General features: G+C 42.9%; 1 protein-coding gene across 1 annotated transcript; it reads left to right on the plus strand.

The window, feature by feature from the left end:
* The first annotated feature begins 5,212 nt into the window (after positions 1-5,212).
* Positions 5,213-8,114, plus strand: LOC137003665 (CD48 antigen-like). The gene is made up of 6 exons (XM_067363886.1): positions 5,213-5,336; positions 5,905-6,213; positions 6,496-6,756; positions 6,889-7,011; positions 7,565-7,621; positions 7,997-8,114. The coding sequence occupies exons 1-5, from the start codon at positions 5,288-5,290 to the stop codon at positions 7,609-7,611; spliced, it is 789 nt and encodes a 262-aa protein (XP_067219987.1). The 5' UTR covers positions 5,213-5,287; the 3' UTR covers positions 7,612-7,621; positions 7,997-8,114.
* The last annotated feature ends 13,933 nt before the right edge of the window (positions 8,115-22,047 follow it).

A 22,047-nucleotide genomic window follows, 5' to 3' on the forward strand; every position in this document is an offset into this window, starting at 1 on the left:
TTTTGCATAATTTGACATGCAGTAACAAGACATCATGATAAATTCTTTTTCTTACCTGATTTCTGTTAGACCAGGACAGTCTCTGTAGCCTGACGTGGTCATACTCAATTCTAGTCAGAATATGAGTCTGATACTGCTCCATTGGGCTTTGATTATGGGGGCGTATTTCAACCGATCCAGGAAAGACCTCAATTGGATAGACCTACAACCAATCAGAGCTACAGAGTAAGTGATGTATGTTGAGCGACGCATAGTTGTCAACAGAACTCTTCTTAGCGACCATTGGGGCCAGCTGATAAATCAAACTTTTGCCGAATCCCGTAGGAAGGACGGCAAAGACATCTCTCCCATCGACAAATGCCTTGATCGCGGTCCTCTGTTCCTCTTTTAAAATTAATGCGCTGTCGATATCTTCTATAACGGACGCGATGGTGGAATCTACACATCTCAGTTCTTCAACAACAGCCATCATTGTTGTAAACTAATTGACCTTTTGCAAAGACTCGTCCCCTTTAGTTACTGTTGCTTTGTCCGACAAGCCGTGGCGCTGTCACGCCACACAGAGTGGAAAATACATCGCGGAGCAAAGAAGAAACTGACAACACATTGACAGACGAGACAGAGCAGGTTACTTATGATATTAAACAAAGTCCCAGCTTTCAAACTGTGTAGTTATTAAAAAAATTCAAACAATAAAAACCGTTTTGTGGCTCTTTAAGTTTTTGTGAGTTTTATACCCTGATTTTGAACACAAATTGCAAGCTCACCACTGGTTTAAAATAAGATCTCTTTTGCCTATGCTGTTGGTCTGTGTGCTGCCAAAACAGTTCTGACCTGTTGAGGCATTGGCCCACTACTAGACACCTGAAAGTGTCTTGTGGTATGTGGCACCAAGATGTTAGCAGCTGATCCTTCAAGTCCTGTAGGTTGCGAGGTGGGGCCTCCATGGATCCCACAGATACTCAACTGGATTGAGATTGAGGAATCTGGAGGCCAGGGGCAACACCTTTAAATCTTCATCATGGTGTCTACCTGGCAAGCATCAAATTTACATTCACATGAATGGCCGGACCCAGGGTTTCTCAGTTGAACATCAGATGGGATAGCCTGTGTTGCCCTTGTGCATTGATGAGCCTTGGGCGCCCACCAAAATGTGCCTTGTTCTGTAGTTTGTCCCTCCTCGGACCACTGTTGGTAAATTATCACCACTGCTGACCAAAAGTGACCCACAAACCTTGGCATTTCAGAGATACTCTGACCAGACTTTCCTTGCCATAACAATTTGGCCCTTGTCCAAGTCACTCAGATCTTTATTCCTGCCCATTTCTCCTGCATTCAATACTTTAATTACAAGCATTGATTGTCTTACCATATAATCTACCCACCTCAATGTGGCCTTGTTAGGAGATGGTCAATGGTATTCTCTTCACCTGTTTTCACCTCTTCACCTTCAAGATCTGGAGTTGTCCTATAAACCACAAAATTCTAGATGACAAGGAGAAACAATGTATATTACAATTAGGCCTACTAAATGTTTATGTAAATGAAATTGTGTTGATACTTCTGTTATGTTAAACTGGTCAATCAATAAAATGAATAATACAAGCTTTATACAGATGAGATATAAGTGTTTCAGATAAAATTCTGAATACAGGAGACTTCATGCTCCACATAGACCAGGGATGGACAACTCCGGTCCTGGAGGGCCAGTGTCCTGCAGAGTTCCATCCCTGATAAAAACTCACTTGCCTATAACTTTCTACTAATCCTAAAGACCTAGATTAGCTGGTTCAGGTGTGTTTGATTAGGGTTGGAGCTAAACTCTGCTGGACACTGGCCCTCCAGGACCGGAGTTGTCCATCCCTGACATAGACTTTATGCTTCATTTATTTACATTCATACAGATGCGAATGCAACACTCTAAAAAATAAAACATTGGTTCAACAAAAAAAAAAAAAATATGTTAACATTTTCCACTAGAATTTTTTACTTAAGCCAATTGGGAGAATCACATTAATTCAAAGCAATATTTTGAGTTGATCCAACATACTGTTTTAAGTAAGGTGAAGACGCTTTTTTGCCACAATAAAAACACATTTCTAAGTAACATGAACTTACCAAGCACCGCTTGTCACCATGATGGTAAATCTCCAAAAAACCCACGTTAACAACAAAACACTAATTACTGCTAAATCTCCCTTACCATTAATCTTGTGCAAAAAACATTATATGACACTTAATTTTATCATTTACTCTCCCTTTCAAGTGCCATGGGCAAAGCATGATGGGAAATTGAAATCCCAGCCCAGTTTCACTTAACTTAAGTTTGTCTAAATTAAAAGAAGTGTTCATACAACTCAAAACAATGAAACATGTTTACATGTCATCAGACTGTATTTTACATTAACAGAACTTAAAATTAAATACATTTTTTATTAACTGAAAATGTTAAGTCATGATAGTATATCGACTCAATAGGCATAATTTGTGTGTCATCCAAGCTCAATAAAATAACAATTACAAGTAAAAAGTCTAACAGCATTTCAGAACTTGATTTTTTATTTCACAGCAATATATATATTTAAGTAATGACTAAAGGTCCCCTGAATTCGTTTTTAACTCTGATGTGAAAGTGTTTACAGGGCAAAGATGTGTGACCATCACAGGATATAAACACTACATGTAGGCTACACAATTTGTTAAAGTCCTTAACCTAATGTGCAAACAGGATGTGTGCAGGTGTCAAGTAGTTGTCGAGGGGTGAACTGTTAAGTGGAACACTAAAGAAACACCCTTGGTGAGTTTAAAGGAAAAAAGTCAGATCGAATACAACCCTTCAATCAAACTAAATTTACAGGCTGTAGTAAAAAGTTTGAAATCCTGTGGAACAAAAACAATGTTCATTTATCTCAAATATTTGTGTTGTTTGACTATGGCTGTAGTAAAAAGTTTGAAATCCTGTGGAACAAAAACAATGTTCATTTATCTCAAATATTTGTGTTGTTTGACTATGCTGGGGTGCGTTTCCCTGAACTACCATACCGTATGCCCTAATCCCTTCAAATGGACTTCTGCGTCATCTTAACGTGATAATCAAGGAGGAGTAGATTGTGCAAGCTGTGCCCTTTGTTTAACGTTAGTTTATTTATTTATTTTTGGTTTATTGCACCATATTGTACTGTATATTGTATCTATGAATTTTAAACATTTGAAAGGACTGAATAAGGGCTGTAAAGTACTTGTTGAAGTACAATGTCGTTTTGACCATATTAATGTACTAAATCTTACTTGTATAAATATTACAGTAGTATAGAAAAATACTATACATTTATAGGAAAAATTGAACTCCGAGCCCATTCTGTGACGTCAAACAACTTCCCTGTGCAAAGGATCATGGGGCCCCAAAGTGTCCATCAGTTGTAGGCCTATGCCCTTCGAAATTCTTCATTCCGAAGGGCCCTTTGAAGTGGTTATTTTTGAGCACTTAGGCACTTCGAACGACCCTTCAATATGGCGGCCACGGTTATTTTTACTCCGAGTCGCCCTTCGGAGGGCAATACTGTATATCCCGTTTGGAACGCAAAGATAGTACAATGCTCATTGAACATACCAACTGGCAAGTCACGAATCTTTCCCGAAACCGTAACCCGAAACCGACAAACCGTTTGCGCAAACCTGTCGCAAACCTGTCGTTCAACCACGGTGGTGAATAACGTCACACAGGTGGTGGCGTAATAACTTCTTTAATCCTTAAATGCATTACTGTTTCGCCAATCATTCTTACATATTCGGGTCTTTATCGACCCGGATCTATATCTAATACTGATGGATCTCTACCTGTCGCGATAATATAAAACTCCTCTGACATTAGAGTAACAATTAAAGAAGAATAAAATAAAGCTTATTTTGTTACCCTTTGGAGCTTGAAAGGGCTCCGTTCGAGCAGATGTTTTATGCCATCATCACTGTCCTCGTCAGAGCTCATTTCCCAGTAAATTTAGCAAATAATGGGCTAGTTTTATGTTTGAAGTCACGAATATGAGCCCATTCGCGATCTCAAACGTATTCTCAAAACTATATAATTTTCAACATCTTCAAAATCAATATTTCCATCACTAACAACTTCACCAGATCCATCCAGTAACAGTTACAGTCATATTTGATTGCGTTCAGTACTTGTTCTGCAGTAAATCGCTGAGCCATTTCATGTTTCTCTTATTATTTCTTTTTCTGTCTGAATGAGTCGTCACTTCAGCATTGTGTACCAGACATTGCCACCTTGTGGAATAAAGGTGAATTGCACTTATTCCTTCATCTAAGATTCAATTATTGTTGTGAAGAAAAAATATACATACACTCATACACACCTCGGGTCGTTTGTGACCCTATACAATTTTTACAAAAAAATAATACAAAAATAGGCATTCTTTTATAATTTTGTTGTTTTTTTCTTGTTATATTCTTTATAATGAATTGATTGAGGAATACCAAGAAGGTTGATGTCTAACTTTAAAAAATGAACGAGGAGGAGGGTAGTGAATGATGTCACAGGTCACTAAAGACCCGAGGTATGCATTTAAGGGTTAAATGAATTTGTTTGAGATCAAATTAATGCTAGAATTTCTGCTATAAATTACGGGCATTGCACAAGGACTAATTCTCATCTTCCTCAGTTATTTTGCTTTCCAGATTAAATCAACGCACATGGCACTCTTCAAAAACGGTGCTTTAAATCTCTTGACAAGATTTAAAACATATAAATGACATGTGTATATATTCAAAATAAAAGATAGGCTATACATTGTACTTAATGTCAGCTTGCTTATTTTGCTCAAGATAACTATTTATTAAGTCCACAAGTCATAAAAACAATAAACTATGCTTCTAACCACAGCTCGAGAGCTGTCGTTCCAACCACACAAGCTTGTGATGCAGTTTGCGAATGTTCGTTTGAACTACGGTTTCGGGAAACACTAAATCGTTGAACTGTGTAAGTAACAACGGAACTTGCGATGTTAGTTGGTTAAAGATGCTTTTGGGAAACGCACCCCTGTGTAGTTCTGGCCATCGTTACATTCTCACTCTTCAGGTGTGAATTTCTTCTCACATGACACAGGGTGTTTTAGCCACACAAAAAAAAAAAGAAAAAAAAAAGAATAATAATAATATTTGCACTTTTCAGAGTTTTTCCTATTTGTGGTCCTGAGACTGAGTCACATTACTTCCCACACATTTAATTTCCTCTGTTGAAAGACCCACACAGAAACAGACATTTCTGTTTGCTACGATGGCATGTAAGCTGCTCCTGTTCATTTCTCTTCTAACTTACAATTCAGGTACAAAATTCTATTTTACAAAGATAAATAAACATTTGATTAATATTATTTGTATCTATTGACAATGACTGAAGTGACTGACAGATTTAAGATTCTCTCTAAAATAACTTCTTAATGTTTATTTACTGTTGTTTTTTTGTTTTTGTTTTTTTTACAGATTGAGTTTCTTGAAATGATCTTGATTTCACTTCAAAAATATTTAGCTAAAACATTGCCAGGATTTTATTAATCAAAAATTCAGAAATAAAGGAAATAACCAAATCAGATTGTGAGATTGTATGATGGTGGAATACTCATAAGCCCTTATACTTATGTAATTTGATCAGCATTGTTTTGGTGGTTAGTGTTATTGTTGGTTGGGAATTTTGACTTTTTTTGGTCTTAAACTTGGCTTTCAACTATTCTTTACAGAGAAAGATGTTGTTTTTTATAGGTACTATGCAAAACCAGTAAATTCCAACTAAAACCTTTAGCCTGTAGCAGCTGTATGATTGATGTATGAAAACAGCAGTAAGCAAACTTACTAAACTTTGTCCTTAATACAAATGCTTATTTCCTCTCTCCTCAGGGATCAGTGCTGAGATCTCTGTGTTTGTTCAGATGGGAGATTCTGTTCAACTGGATATACAGACACAAGAACTACCAGAGTTTGAATTTTTTTCCTGGACTAATGAAAAATCAGAAGTTATTGTTAGATATACTAACGGAACTAAAACAGTAAAGCGTTACTCTTCCTACAAGGACAGAGTGGATTTCAATGATGAAACCCTCTCTCTCACACTGAAGAACATGCAGAAGACAGACAGTGGACTCTATACAGCAAGAGCAAGTGGAGAATTTGAGAAAAATATTCTTATATACAGAGTATCTGTTATAGGTGAGTATGATTTGTATTGCTTATATGGTGTAACTGTAAGATCATGTATTGTTTGTTTTATTTGAATAATAATACATAGAGCAAAATTCTAATATTCTTTCAAATATTTCTCTTGTTTTTTACATTTTCCATTTCTCTATTGATGTTTTTTTTTTTTTTTTTTTTCTTTAACTTAAAATCTGCTGCACATATTTTAGTTGTTTAGGTGTTAGTGGGTTGTCAAGTTCTAGCACCTTTGTATGTAGCAAAAGTCTTAAAAACATTTTAATATGTGTGTTTCAGGTGCAGTGGAAGCTCCGGTCCTGACTGTAAACTCAAACTTGTCCAGCTCTGACCCCTGTAGCTTTACATGTAAAGGAAGTAACATTACTATCAACTCCATCTATAAGATTAGCAGCTGTTCTCCAGAGGAAGTGACATCATCTGATAACTATACTCTAAGACTGAACTGCAGTGATGACTACATCATGTGTAACCATAGCAACCCGGTGAGCTGGAAGACTGAAATAAAGAAGGTTAATGAACTCTGCCCTGCTGATCAAGGTATATTCTATCCACTTCTTTCACATATAAAGAAACAGAAAATGAGTGAGAGAGTGTAACTAAACAATGCCTGTTGAAAATTCTCTGGAAAACTGATTATTTTTATAATAATCTTTTATCTTTCATGTCTAGAAATACCACGAGCTGTTTTTTTTCAATCAGCGCTTCCCTTGTGGTTTATCCCCCTTATTTGCCTATTGACAATGAGTTTGTTGGCATCAGTGATCGGCTGGTGTCTCTACAAGAGAAAAAAAGGTACAGCCTGTCTAATCTTAACATGCTAAGAGTATGTCGTCTGAAAATAAAAGACTTCACATATGTACTGTATGTAAAAAAAAAAAAAATATTTCAATCATTTTATGAAACAAATATAATTATCATATTTATTTGCGCAAAGCTCATGAACTCATGCCGCATCCATTAAGCATTTCAGCAGTAAGAAAAACACTTGAACAGTCCTTACTTAAAGTTTGACATCAAAATTGAAATCCTACTTGAGTATTTTTTCTGACCCAAATGTAGTTTTGCAAGACCTAGGAATGGAAAGAACTTCACTTCCCTTGTATTGTTTTTCACATATCAGTTGACCTTTTATTTCCACTCCCATCTCATATTTTTTTTCCACCTCCATGTCCCTCCAGTCTCAGTGCGGTTAACCACCAGTTGCCCTAATTATTAAAGTTCTAAATGCTAGAATGATGTTTATCCAAAGTTTAATTGTTGTGCTTTCAATAATAAAGATTTGTAATAAACATCCTTTAATCTATTGTATTTGAAGAGAGTCTGATGAGATTTAAAATGTTTTCAGATCATTCTTACACCCCTGACCAGCAGAATGATGAACATACGGTATGAAAAAGTTGCCGTAAGTTTCATATTATTGTCCTTTATTAACCACTGATAATACATGCTTGAGTCTGATATTGAATGGATTTCGTCTGCAGGAGAATATTAATCCACAAAGCTCGCTGGATAAATTGGAGAAATCAAAAATTCATTCCACAGTTTATGATACTGTAAGAGAACAAGGAACTCCTGATGTTACAGTGGAAAGCAACCAGACTTCACCCAATCATGACTCTGTAAAGATTAAACTGTTACTCTACTTTTACTACAAAAAAAAAAAAAAATCATTTGGATTATAGGTCTTGATATTCAGGCACATGAGAACCTGTAGATGTTTCAATTATGTGTTGGAAAAATGTTGTAGTGAACTCACTTGATTTGTTCTTTATTTCAGAGTGCAACACTAACAGAGAAGAGCCAGCCCAATGCAGCAGCCACTATCTACTCTACCACTGAGAAGGAACCAAAATCTGACACAATTTATGCTGTGGTCAATAAACCGCCAGCTGGGGATAAATCTGTACATCCAAAACTGAATTAAAGCATGCATAATAAAAGTAGTCTGACTTAGAGGTGCCATAGAATGGAAAATTGAATTTATCTTGGCATAGTTAAATAACAAGAGTCCAGTACATGGAAATGACATACAGTGAGTCTCAAACTCCATTGTTTCCTCCTTCTTATATAAATCTCATTTGTTTAAAAGACCTCAGAAGAACAGGCGAATCTCAACATAACACCGACTGTTACGTAACAGTCGGGATCATTAATATGTATGACCCCAATATTGGCATATGCCAGCCATTCAAGGCATTAGACAAGGGCAGCCAGTGTTAACGTCTGGATCTGTGCACAGCTGAATCATCAGACTAGGTAAGCAAGCAAGAACAATAGCGAAAAATGGCAGATGGAGCAATAATAACTGACATGATCCATGATATCATGATATTTTTAGTGATATTTGTAAATTGTCTTTCTAAATGTTTCGTTAGCATTTTGTTAATTTACTGTTAAATGTGGTTAAAGTTACCATTGTTTTCGTTCAATGTTTTCATTTCATTGTATTCACGTCGCTATTTTCATTTTTAAACACATTTTTAAACATTTTTAAACTTAAATTTATTATTTTGAGCTGAAACTTCACAGACACATTCAGGGGAAACCTTAGACTTATATTACATCTTGTGAAAACGTGTTCTATGGCACCTTTAAATAAAACCAGCAGTAAATGTATTTTTTATGTAAATTTGTTGCATATGTGACTCAGACAGGAATGCAAAATCTCAGATTTGAAAACCACTTCCTGGAAAGTATGTCTATAACATTTCCTCCCACTTGTATCTGTTCTTGTTCAGTTTCTTTGTTTTTGACTCATTATTTATTTTTTATTTTCCTTTTTATTTTTGCATTCTGTCCTTATGTTTTTAACTTGTTTAACTTGAACCTTTTATAAAAAATATTCTGGTAATATAATAGTTTTTTATTCATTTGTGCAGCTAGATTCCAAAACAATAATGCTCAGTTGCAAGTGTATTACAAGAAATCACAGTCCTGTACATCACAGTCTTTTGATAAACATTTTCTATTGCATAAATGCTTTTGGGAAACCTGTTTGGTTGCACCAGAGAAATTACACACTGTACTCTTAAAAATGTCACCAAGATAACAAGCTTTTGTCAAAAATGCAACAATGATTTGTTATTGTATTGGAGGCATCAGTTATCGATTGTTTATGAATTACATTTACATTTACATTTATGCATTTGGCAGACGCTTTTATCCAAAGCGACTTACATTGCATTATACTATACATTTGTATCTGAGTATGTGCAATCCCTGGGATCGAACCCATGACCTTGGCATTGTTAGTGTTAGCATTAATTAATTGCCAATGGAAACCATTTGCAGATTTAACTGCTTAATGACATAATATATATATATATATATATATATATATATATATATATATATATATATATATATATATATATATATATATTCCCAATGTTGGCTGATATTAGAATTGCATGACAACGGCAGATCCTGAATCCATGGCGGGAAAGTAGTTTTGTATAAAAGAGTGTCTATTGTACACTCCCTGGTTTTCCTTATTTAAAAACTTCTTATGCTAAACTGTATAATATTACACACAACACAAAGACTGTTAAGCCATTACAGTTTTTCACCAATATAATTAAATGTTTGTCCATGTAGTGTTGCATTACGTGATTCAATTTTGAAAAAAAAAAATCCATGGAATCTCACAGTTAACATGAGGTCATCAAAATTACATTCACAATAATTACAAAAGAATTAGCACAATTCTGTTTAAAATATTTTGAGATGGAATCTAGCATATAACACCACAGGATTCCAGGAGACCTATAATCATTTCTCAGTCTTGCCACTGATGCTCATCATAGACATACTGTAAACTTGAATATAATACTCATTATTCTTTGGAAAGTTCCAGATGGAAATAAGAATATGCAGAAGTTGATGTAAGTTTCTGTGACGGTCTTGTTTAGTTTCATTGTCTTGGTTAATCATGTTTCCCTTTCAGTCGGTCACGTTCGACGTACGTCAGTAGTGACCGACGAATTGGGATATCGCTTAGAGAGCCCTATCATCTTCGTGTAAACTAAAACAAGCCAATGGAATTGGCGTGCGATATTTGCATAATGCGCACCGCCCCCGACAGGTGTATATAAATAGGAAGCAGATGCAATCGCACTCTGTCTTTCGCTTCGGAGCCATTCACTGGTGTCCTATTTAGAAGACTCCTTTCTTCGTGTGTTTTTCTTACTAAAACACTGCCTCAGAAGAGGATCTGCAGCGAGCTTTGGTGCTGGTGAAGAGGGCACGTGCAGCGAGGTCGCGAGTGTCTGAGGAGCCGAGCTATAAGCTCTAAACTGCTGTTTTCACAGCAACACAAAGAGTGTGTGTGAGTGCAGCGATTTGGGCCGGTTCCTCGGTGTGTCAGGGAGTGGTGTACCTGACACATCGCGTCGCTCCCTGGGTGCTTCAGCACGAGTGAGTTGACTTCCCCTTCTAAAAGAGCTTTACAGACGAACCCTGACAGTATGTCATTTCGTCTGTGCGTTAATGGGTGCGGTCGTTCCCTGGTCCCTGCTGATGGGCACAATCGTTGCATCTCGTGTTTGGGCATTCTGCACGCTGAAGCAGCTTTTGTGGATGGTTCATGTTCCCATTGCGGGAACATGACTATCGCGATGCTGAGGTCGAGACTCTCCTTCCTGAAGTCTCAGGAAGCGGGGGTCCCCTCTCCTATGCCGCGTACGACCGTTTTTTCCGGCCCCGGGAACCGGAATGACGGTACGGCGCTGTATAGGAAGGGTGACCTGAGGATTACGGTCAGGGCTTCCCCGCCGAGCGGAAACGCTCCTCGGGCCCCTGCCGCCTCATCAGCACCGCAACCCATCGTGCCACCGTTGGTTTCCGCTGGGCCCTCTACGGACTGTCCAGCCGTTACCTTTGGTGTGCCGGCGGCGGATCGGATGTCGATCGCTGCATCGGAAGGTGAGCCTGAGTCCTCGGGGGAGGATTCGGACGCGCTGCCGCCCGGGACGGTAGCGTTGCCCGAGTCGGATCCCGAGCTTACGGCTGTGCTCTCCCGGGCCGCCTTGTGCGTCGGGCTTGAGTGGAACCCTCCACCCTGTCCCGGCCCATCTCGGTTGGACGATTGGTACTTGGCGGGGGGTCGCGCTGGTCAAATCCAGCGTCCCGCCCCAATGCCTTTCTTCCCGGAGGTACACGATGAGGTGACCAGGTCTTGGCAAGCTCCGCATGGGGCTCGTACAGGGCCTGGTCCCTCGTCCGCCTTCACCTCCCTGGACGGCGGGCTAGCCAGGGGGTACGCGAGGATCCCGCCAGTCGAGCGGTCTGTTGCGACGCAGTTGTGTCCAACGGCCGCTGGCTGGCGCGGTGAGCCGCGTCTCCCGTCCCAGGCCTGTGAATTCTCAGCCGGTCTGACTGGGAAAGCTTACAGTGCCTGTGGGCAGGCTGCCTCTGCCCTGCACGCGATGGCCCTTTTGCTGGTCTATCAGGCAAAAGCGCTGTCGCAGATGCCCCAGGAAGGTCCTGACCAACAGCTGCTTGGGGAGCTGCGCGCTGCCACTGACTTTGCCCTCCGGGCAACGAAGGTGACAGCGCGTTCTGTTGGCCAGGCGATGTCTACTCTGGTAGCCCAGCAACGCCACCTCTGGCTGACCTTGGCAGACATGAGGGAGACCGACAAACGTCGGTTCCTGGATTCCCCCGTGTCTCCGGTCGGCCTTTTCGGCGACGCGGTGGAGAGCTGTGCCCAACAGTTCTCCGCTGCACAGAAGCAGGTTGAGGCTATCAGACATGTCATGCCACGGCGGTCCGCTGCTGCCTCCACCCAGCCGCCCCTGGCTCAGCCTCAGCCCGCTCGTCGCCGAGGGCGCCCGCCTGCGTCTTCCTCCGCCCCTGCTAAGTTGGCAAAGCAGCAGCCTACACCAGCCAAACAGCAGGGTGCCGGTCGCAGACGTGGTGCCCAGCCCGTCTCTGCCAACCAGGTGGCAAGCGGTCGGGGAAAACTCGGCCCGGAGACGGGCGACCTGGAGCGGAAGGTTCCTGCCCTTTGGGAGAGTATTCCATCTGCTCTCCCACCCCCGGAGGAGGGCCGGGGGGATTTTGTGGCGGCTGTCCATCTACCGCCGCTGGCTCTCCGGAGTCCAGCGGTACCCACTTTGCCACAAAAGGAGCAGTTTCCTCAAACTCCAGGTCACAAGAGGGCGTGTCTGCCAGTGTGCCAGGCTCCGCCTCGCCACTCGCAGCTCCCTCCCCATTCCGCCAGTAGGCGGCAGTGTGATGGCGCAGACCGCGTCCCGTGCGCCGTCTCCCATTCGCACTGCTGCCTCGCAGAGTCCGACCTCACTCCGGGCCGCTTCCATGCCGTCTGAGTCGGGTCCCTCTCTGCCTTGCTGCCCCACCCCCGGTGCGTCTGTGGTGCCTTTGGTCCCGCTGGCTCGGAGTCTGGAGGCGTGGATCACGCTTCCCAGCCCGTCCCGCTGGCTCATTCGCACTGTCAGACTCGGCTATGCGATTCAGTTCGCCCGGCGTCCCCCGGTTTTCAGGGGTGTCCACTTCACTCAGGTGTCGTTGGACAGTGCTCCTGTTCTCCGGGCGGAGATTGCTGTCCTGCTGGCGAAGGATGCAATCGAGCCGGTCCCTCCAGCCGATATGAAGTCGGGGTTCTACAGCCCCTACTTCATTGTACCGAAAAAGGGCGGTGGGCTACGGCCAATCCTGGATCTGCGCGTCCTGAACCGGTACCTTCACAAGATGCCGCTCAAGATGCTCACGCAGAAGCGCATTTTCGAATGCGTCCGTCCCCGGGATTGGTTTGCAGCAATAGACCTGAAGGACGCGTACTTTCATGTCTCGATTCTGCCTCGACACAGACCCTTCCTAGGTCGGTCTGCGTTCGAGGGTCGGGCATATCAGTACAAAGTCCTACCCTTCGGGCTGGCCCTGTCACCCCGCGTCTTTACGAAGGTTGCGGAGGCGGCCATTGTTCCCCTCAAGGAACAGGGCGTTCGTATTCTCAACTATCTCGACGACTGGCTGATCCTGGCCAGCTCGCGAGAGCAGTTGTGCGAACACAGGGACATGGTTTTAGCTCACCTCAGCCGGTTGGGTCTTCGGGTCAACTGGGATAAGAGCAAACTCGCCCCCGGGCAGAGGATCTCTTATCTCGGTCTCGAGCTAGACTCGGTTGCACGGACTGCGCGTCTCACCGAGGCGCGCGTCCAGTCGGTGTTGAACTGCCTGAGTTCGCTCAAGCGCAGGACAGCGGCTCCACTGAAAGATTTTCAGAGGCTCCTGGGGCATATGGCATCTGCAGCCGCGGTCACGCCGCTCGGATTGCTTCATATGAGACCGCTTCAACTCTGGCTCCGCGGCCGGGTCCCGAGATGGGCGTGGCAGTGCGGCACGCTCCGTGTCCCCGTGACACCGAGCTGCCGTCGCACCCTTGTCCGGTGGTCGGACCCTTCGTTCCTGCGGGCCGGAGTACCCCTCGAACAAGTGTCCAGGCATGCTGTGGTCTCCACAGATGCCTCTGCCACGGGATGGGGGGCCACGTACAACGGGCATGCAGTGGCAGGTCTTTGGACGGGGCCTCAGCTGCATTGGCATATCAATTGCCTCGAGTTGCTAGCGGTACGTCTTGCGTTGGCCCGCTTCAAGAAGCTGTTGTCAGGCAAGCACGTTCTAGTCCGCTCAGACAGCACTGCGGCCGTTGCGTACATCAACCGTCAGGGTGGTCTACGCTCCCGTCGCATGTCGCAACTCGCCCGCCATCTCTTGTTGTGGAGTCAGAAGTATCTGAGGTCCCTTCGGGCCACTCATGTCCCAGGTGTGCTCAACCGTGCAGCCGACGAGCTGTCACGGCAGCCTCCACTTGCGGGCGAGTGGCGGCTCCACCCCCAGGCGGTTCAGCTGATTTGGCAGCATTTCGGCGAGGCTCAGGTAGACCTGTTTGCCTCCCCAGAAACTGCCCACTGCCAGTGGTTTTATTCCCTGACCGGCGGCACGCTCGGCACGGATGCCCTGGCACACAGCTGGCCCCCGGGTCTGCGCAAATATGCGTTTCCCCCAGTGAGCCTTCTCGCACAACTCCTGTGCAAGGTCAGGGAGGACGGGGAGCAGGTTCTGTTAGTGGCTCCATACTGGCCCACTCGGACCTGGTTCTCAGACCTCATCCTCCTCGCGACAGCCCCTCCCTGGCCGATTCCTCTGAGGAAGGACCTCCTGACTCAGAGACGGGGCACCCTGTGGCACCCGCGTCCCGATCTGTGGAACCTCCACGTGTGGTCCCTGGACGGGATGCGGAGGTTCTGAGTGATCTCCCGCAAGCGGTCGTAGACACCTTCACTTCCGCTAGAGCTCCTTCCAGGAATCTCTATCCGTTGAAGTGGAACCTGTTCGCCGAATGGTGCGCCTCTCGCCGAGAGGACCCCCGATCATGTTCGGTCGGATCCGTGCTTTCCTTTCTGCAAGATGGGTTGGAGCGAAGGCTGTCTCCCTCCACCCTCTAGGTGCATGTTGCCGCTATTGCCGCACATCACCATGCAGTTGTGGGTAAGTCCCTGGGGAAACACGATCTGATCGTCAGATTCCTGAGGGGGCCAGGAGACTGAATCCTCCTCGCCCTTCCTCCGTACCCTCTTGGGATTTGACCCTGGTTCTCACAGCTCTCCGGGGTCATCCCTTCGAACCTTTGCAATCAGTCGACCTGAAACTAATGTCTCTTAAGACGGTTCTTCTGGTTGCATTGGCTTCCCTGAAGAGGGTAGGGGATCTGCATGCTTTTTCGGTCGACGAAACGTGCCTAGAATTCGGGCCCGGTGATTCTCACGTCATCCTGAGACCCCGGCCCGGATACGTGCCCAAGGTTCCTACCACTCCCTTCAGAGATCAGGTAGTGAACCTGCAAGCGCTGCTCTCGGAGGAGGCAGACCCAGCCCTAGCTTTGCTCTGTCCCGTCCGCGCTCTGCGCGTTTACGTGGACAGAACGCGAAGCTTCAGGACCTCAGATCAGCTCTTCATCTGTTACGGAGGCCAGCAGAAGGGAAAGGCTGTCTCCAAGCAGAGGATGGCCCACTGGTTAGTGGATGCCATCGCCTTGGCGTACGAATCCCAGGGCGTGCCTTGCCCGCTCGGGTTGAGAGCCCACTCCACCAGAGGGGTGGCCTCTTCCTGGGCGCTGGCTCATGGCGCCTCGCTGACAGATATCTGTAGAGCTGCGGGCTGGGCGACACCTAACACGTTCGCTAGGTTTTATAGCCTACGTGTAGAGCCGGTATCCTCACGTGTACTCGCATCCACTAGTCGGTAGACGTGTTGTACCCACTCTAAGTGTCGGCTTGCAATGCCATTCCCGCCACTGGCCGGATACGTGCATACTTTCTCTCCAGTCGTGTTCCCCGCTTGGCGAACCCTGTCGAGTTCCTCCGCCTCCCCCTTCGGCTCGGACATTGCGGAGTGTCTGATGCCAGGCCTACATCCGTCGCTGACGCTGTCTGTTGGCTGGGGCCCATATGTCGTGACCCCTCTACGTGAGCGGTCCCATATGTGTATTTTCCACGGTTTAAAACTCCCTACGGGCCGAGTCCGTGTCTTTCCCTTAGCAGAGCCAGCTCTGCTGTCACCTGTCAGATGAGTCTCCCCCTAACCAGGTGGAGCCATCCCAGGGACTCCATATGCGTACTGCCCCCCGGGCCAGTCCATATGTGTATTCCCACGTAAACTCCTCCCCCATTGGGTAGGTAGTGGTCTCCGCAGCGTCCCTTCGGGTTCGCTTTCCCAGTGTGTCTAGTTTACTTAGTGGGTAGTGGTAGACAGCAGTAGACTCTCTCGGTGTAAGCTCGCCCCTTCACCGCCAGCCGGTGCTATGGGCGGCTGAGCTTGCGCTGGGCACTGGAAGGGGTTTCGTAACTGTGGCGCTTTAGTTGGGATCCCAATTCGTCGGTCACTACTGACGTACGTCGAACGTGACCGACTGAAAGGGAACGTCTCGGTTACGTATGTAACCCTCGTTCCCTGAAGGAGGGAACGGAGACGTACGTCCCGTCGCCACAGTTTCTGTACCCTCGCTGTAGTGCGGACACCAGTTGTCTCCTCAGCGAAAAACAGAGTGCGATTGCATCTGCTTCCTATTTATATACACCTGTCGGGGGCGGTGCGCATTATGCAAATATCGCACGCCAATTCCATTGGCTTGTTTTAGTTTACACGAAGATGATAGGGCTCTCTAAGCGATATCCCAATTCGTCGGTCACTACTGACGTACGTCTCCGTTCCCTCCTTCAGGGAACGAGGGTTACATACGTAACCGAGACGTTTTCCTTATTTAAAAACTTCTTATGCTAAACTGTATAATATTACACACAACACAAAGACTGTTAAGCCATTACAGTTTTTCACCAATATAATTAAATGTTTGTCCATGTAGTGTTGCATTACGTGATTCAATTTTGAAAAAAAAAATCCATGGAATCTCACAGTTAACATGAGGTCATCAAAATGACATTCACAATAATTACAAAAGAATTAGCACAATTCTGTTTAAAATATTTTGAGATGGAATCTAGCATATAACACCACAGGATTCCAGGAGACCTATAATCATTTCTCAGTCTTGCCACTGATGCTCATCATAGACATACTGTAAACTTGAATATAATACTCATTATTCTTTGGAAAGTTCCAGATGGAAATAAGAATATGCAGAAGTTGATGTAAGTTTCTGTGACGGTCTTGTTTAGTTTCATTGTCTTGGTTAATCATGTTTTACCTGTGTTCTTCTAGTTAATCATCAGATGTGCTGTGTTCACACCATGTCATAATTGCCGTAATTTCGAGATGACAATGTCACACTCTGAGCTGTTGAACTGTCATTGTTTCTGGTTTTATATTTTCACACGTTCGTGAATGATCATTTCTTTATAAGAGAGTCATCGTCATACTCAGTGGATAAAAGATGCTTTTTTTTTATTAAATTAGAAAAAATTAAACACTTTCTCTGTGGCTCCATGGTTAAATTCTCATCAATTTGGTTACCCTTCCTTGAGCATGTTAGATCTCTGCAGCTGATGCAGTCCCTGTTGATTGATTGTCCATCTACACTGTACTATTGTTATCCTGTTTTTCCTGAATCCCGATTGTGCACTTGTATTGTCATGCTAGTAGCACACAAGTGCTGATAATTTGTTACTAGGCCTTAGACTCCATTTTGGTGCATGTCTGTATTAATACACGGTTTGGTTGCAAGCTATTGTACTGTACTAACTTTATTTATTTATTTATTTTAAATGTAACCTAATTTTGTTGTTTTTTCTTTAAATGTGTTTATTATTTTCTGTCTGTTTTGCTGTTGTTTTGAAAATTCAATAAATTAGTCATAAATAAATATTTTTAAAAAAAGCGCACGTAAAGTGCAAGCATGCAGCATGTTTTGTATCTCTAGGTCTACAAAAAGTAGTTTTTTGTTATAAAAGCATGGCATATCTGTGTTAGTGTCTGTATATGAACACTGACCGTTCATTTTAATTGCATTGTGTCTGCAGAAGAACATCAAGCCACGCAAAGTCACAGTAGATTTTGGAGAAATCAGAGAATCCTCACACAGTTTATGATAGTACAGGAGCAGGGACATGCACAGGGGGGTTGCTCAGGTTGCCCGGGCAACTGCCCATATGCCCTTCTCGACTCACGTTGCCCTTCCGAGGTGGAAAAAAATAAATAAAACAATCGTACAATGGATGCAGAATTTCACGTAGGCCTAGATAAAAATAAATAAATAAATAAAAAAAATTCGCAAAGCCTCATTCACTTCCATATTCGGGCACCCGTCCGAAAGTGAAAGTCAGTAGGGGAAGGGCAAACTCTGTTTAAGTGGCTGCAGCACTGCACGCGACCGGCACCTGAGCTGAGCCTGCATGAGCGGCACTAGAAGGAGATTGTTGCGGTTGTCGGGTGAGACGACTTAAGGGCCTTTCACACAGGACGCGGTATGAAACCCATTCATTTCAATGGCTTGCGCTGCGCGAGGAAGGCGTCGGCCAAAGCGCAAGGGCAGCGCAGCGCAGCACAGCTTCCGCGCACGCCGCGGTCAAAGTTCAAAATAGTTCAACTTTTGCCGCAGCGCTCTGTGACGCTTACCCGCGCGGCCAATAGAAACGGAGCATCTAAACAATCGGAAAGGAAAATGGATGAACAGCTATTTACTGAGTTGTAATTTCCAGAGCTATACAATACAAGTTTGCTGGTCGTATAGTGACATCGGGAGAAAAGCTGTGTCATGGAGACATGACAGACACTGTCAAGAGCTGCTCTCTTTCTTCTACTTACAAGCAGGGCTATTGCTATTGCTCACTTCTTAGCACGGCCCGGGACATATACTTTACTGCAGACCGAAAGGTGGAACAACAATCAAATGACTAGCCCTGCGTTCCAATGTCCATACTATCCATCCTAAATAGTATGTGAGATTAAAATAAGTGTGTCCCAAAGCATAGTATGTTGAAAAGAGTATGCCAAAAGTCCCCGGATGGTCTACTATTTCCGGTAGATTTTCGAAGTGTGGATCCGTGCACACTATAAAGGCTAATATTGCCCACAACCCATTGCGCGTTGGACGAGGATTCAGTTCAGAACTACAAACACGAATAAAAAGTGTTAAAAAACTACAAAACATGGCGGATACGCGCGATCGACGCTGAGAGATTTGAGTGACTAATAATCATTTTAACCTGATAGAAAATATATATTTAATGTTACCCGTGTTATTTTTCATCTGCAAATACCAATGTGGACTTTTATAAAGATCCGAATGGCCATTAACTTTTAAATGCATCATTATGCATTAATATGAGGACAGTTCTCCACATGAAAGACCCGCGACTGCAGATCAACGTGCTGCATTTCTCTCCGATACGGTAGGAAATTAACTAAATGAAATGTGGAGGATGTAAGATGATTGACAGGCCAGTTTACGGTGACAGGATGCGACAGAGAGAATTGACGCGATTGTATGACGTGTTAGTATGTCCCAAAGCTTGTCTACTCTTTTGCTACACACTCAAAAGTAAGTACTTTTTGTTCACAGAAAGAGTACATACTTTTAGGGCGTACTATAAGTAGGCGAATTGGAACGCAGCATATGTATAAAACTCCCGCTACATGTTTGGAAAACTCCGCCTACTGTGCTCTGGCCAGCCCAGCGGCTGCGCAGCCCATGCCGCGTCCTGTGTGAAAGGGCCTTTAACATTGTCGGAAAGGTGAGTAAGGTTATAATCGTTAACGAAAACGAATGAAAAAAAAGAAAACTAGGTGGGAAAAAACATTGTCGTTAACTGAAATAAAAATAAAAACGAGGCATTACAAAAAAACGATAACTAACCAAAACTGTAATGTGTGTTTGGGAAAACTATTTAAAATAAAATAAAATTATAGATTAAATGTCCTTAGTTTTCGTCTTTGTCAATGTCTTTCATAGAGCAAACGTTCAGCTGCATTTCATTTCCCTGCGTCTCTCACTCAAGCGTCTCTCTCACATACTCGCGCGCGCACAGCCCCTCCCCTCCGTGCACACCGCGCCTCCATGAGAACGAGTATTGGAAGCAAGTTCGCGAAATTTGGTATCTCGTGAAAACCTTTACACAATCACACATTAAAAAGTGGTATAAAAATATTTTTAATTCTGAATATAATTTTTTTCAGTGTATGTCGACCCGAGAAGCGATTGGGGAGTGCCCTTTTTTTAGGTCAGAGCAACTGCCCCTCAAAATTCCTGTGCACGTCCCTGTACAGGAGAGTCAGAACAACCTGATGTTGCCATGGAAACCAACCAGACCTCACCCAATCATGACTCTGTGAATCAGGTGAAGATTAAACAATTACTGTACTCACATTACAATTCATTTAAAAATTAAATGATGGTTGATTTGGCTTAAATGCCTTAATTGACAACCTAAAGAAGTTTAAATGATTTGTTAAAAATCATTTTTCAGGGTGCATCACTAACAGAGATGAGCAAACCAAACGCAACAGTCACCTTCTACTGTGCCACTCAGAAACAATCAATGTATTGGATGTATTTTTGGTGAAAAATTTCAGAATTGTTGCATGTACTTCAGACTGGAATGCAAAGTTTCGCATAGTGTCTGATTTCATTAGAGATTGTCGACACACTTCCTGGAAATGCCAGTTATTTTGAAGGGACACTGCGGTGTTCATTTGCTCATTCGCTCTCATCCCCCTGTTTAGTATATTGAAATTAATTTTGAGGAGAATTTAAACAAAAAATGTTCTGTACAGAGCCGCTTTGCACTAAAGTAAATATTACATTATTACATTGCATCTATCTAACTGGATAGATCTGTGCAGTATAAGAAATTTGAGACGATTCCGCTATTTTAAAATACATGCACTAGATGGCGGTGTAATAGTGTAAATGCACAGTACAACATTTGGAACACAACTAGTCTGACACTGATTTTGTTTTAGGTTTTTTCAGTTCCAAATCAGAATCATGCAGTAATTTGTTTTAAATTGTTTTATTTTTTACAGAAAATTTAACATTCAATAAAAATATTTTTTCAGACACATTGATATATTCCAAACAATAAAATGAGTGAGCAGTACAACTCTGAAATACAGGGGAAAATGTTTCTGAGTCCTGAAAAGTTTATAGTATGTCTCATTTATGTAAATGTGTTGAACATGGACACCCTGAAACCATCCGATTATGTACAAAATTCATTAACCAAATGCTGAATGCAAAATGAATGCTGTTAAGCATTTTAACAATATCAGTTTACATGTTAATTTGGAAGCCCTAAAGAATACATACAATACTAATAGTCGTCATATAGGTTTTGGGAATCAGTAACCGCTCCTCTTCTCTCTTGATCAGTCCCGTTCTGAGCAGTTGTCTCTTTAGATGATTATTAGAAAGTTAAATCTCTAGCCATAACCATAAACAATTTCTACACAGACTATTAAAACAGAACATAGATTAAGCAATAATTATTGGCAACATGGAGCAAAACCAACAGAGCAAAAACATTTTGACTTGTAACACATTGCAAAAATATTAGAGCTGTCAATGTAACTATGAAATAAAAAGCAAAAAATAAAATCTCTGTGTTTGGAAAAAAAATGTTTAAACCTTATCAACAAATAAAGTGAAAGACAAGAGCATATTCTCTGGAAACCAGTCAATAAATGTAAAAAATTACAGAGCAATACATTTGTAATTCTAAGATGAAGCATAATAAAATAAAATTACATGCAAATACAAATACACCCGTTCACCATTTTCTCGGCAAATACATTTATGTTATTCAAAGAACAAACTGTAAAGATGAGACCTTCATTCTCTCTCCAGCACACTCCTAGTCATCGGTTTCAAAACAAAGGCCTTCAAACGAAAAAGTGAGAAAAGAAGATTGTAATCAAACAGAGAAATATCTGTCCTGTGATTTAAACAGCAGATTATTTTACTATTTCTAACAGGAACAGGATGTAATATGGCAAAATGCATGCTAATGAAAGATAGCATACACATTCAGAAACTTGTACAGTTAAAGCGACAGAAAAATGTTAGCTGAAAAATTAAATCAAATGATCTAAAATGTGTACAACTTACTTTCGCAATGTCTCCATAGAAAAGCCCCTTTTGTTTAGATGAATCTTCACCCGCTGGTTGCAGCTAAGATCTGCTGGTTTATGAGGATACTCGTGGTCTGTGCACTGGTCAGATGATTTGTTGCATCTGAACCTTCATAAAAAACCATGCAAGCACAAGTAAAAACAACACAAGCAACTACTACAAGTAACTGAATTCTTCAACTGGGGCTTTTTACTAAGTTCAATCAAATTGTTATAACATGA

The sequence above is a fragment of the Chanodichthys erythropterus genome, chromosome 16, assembly GCF_024489055.1.
Source record: "Chanodichthys erythropterus isolate Z2021 chromosome 16, ASM2448905v1, whole genome shotgun sequence".
In the NCBI taxonomy this organism is placed as follows: Eukaryota; Metazoa; Chordata; class Actinopteri; order Cypriniformes; family Xenocyprididae; genus Chanodichthys; species Chanodichthys erythropterus.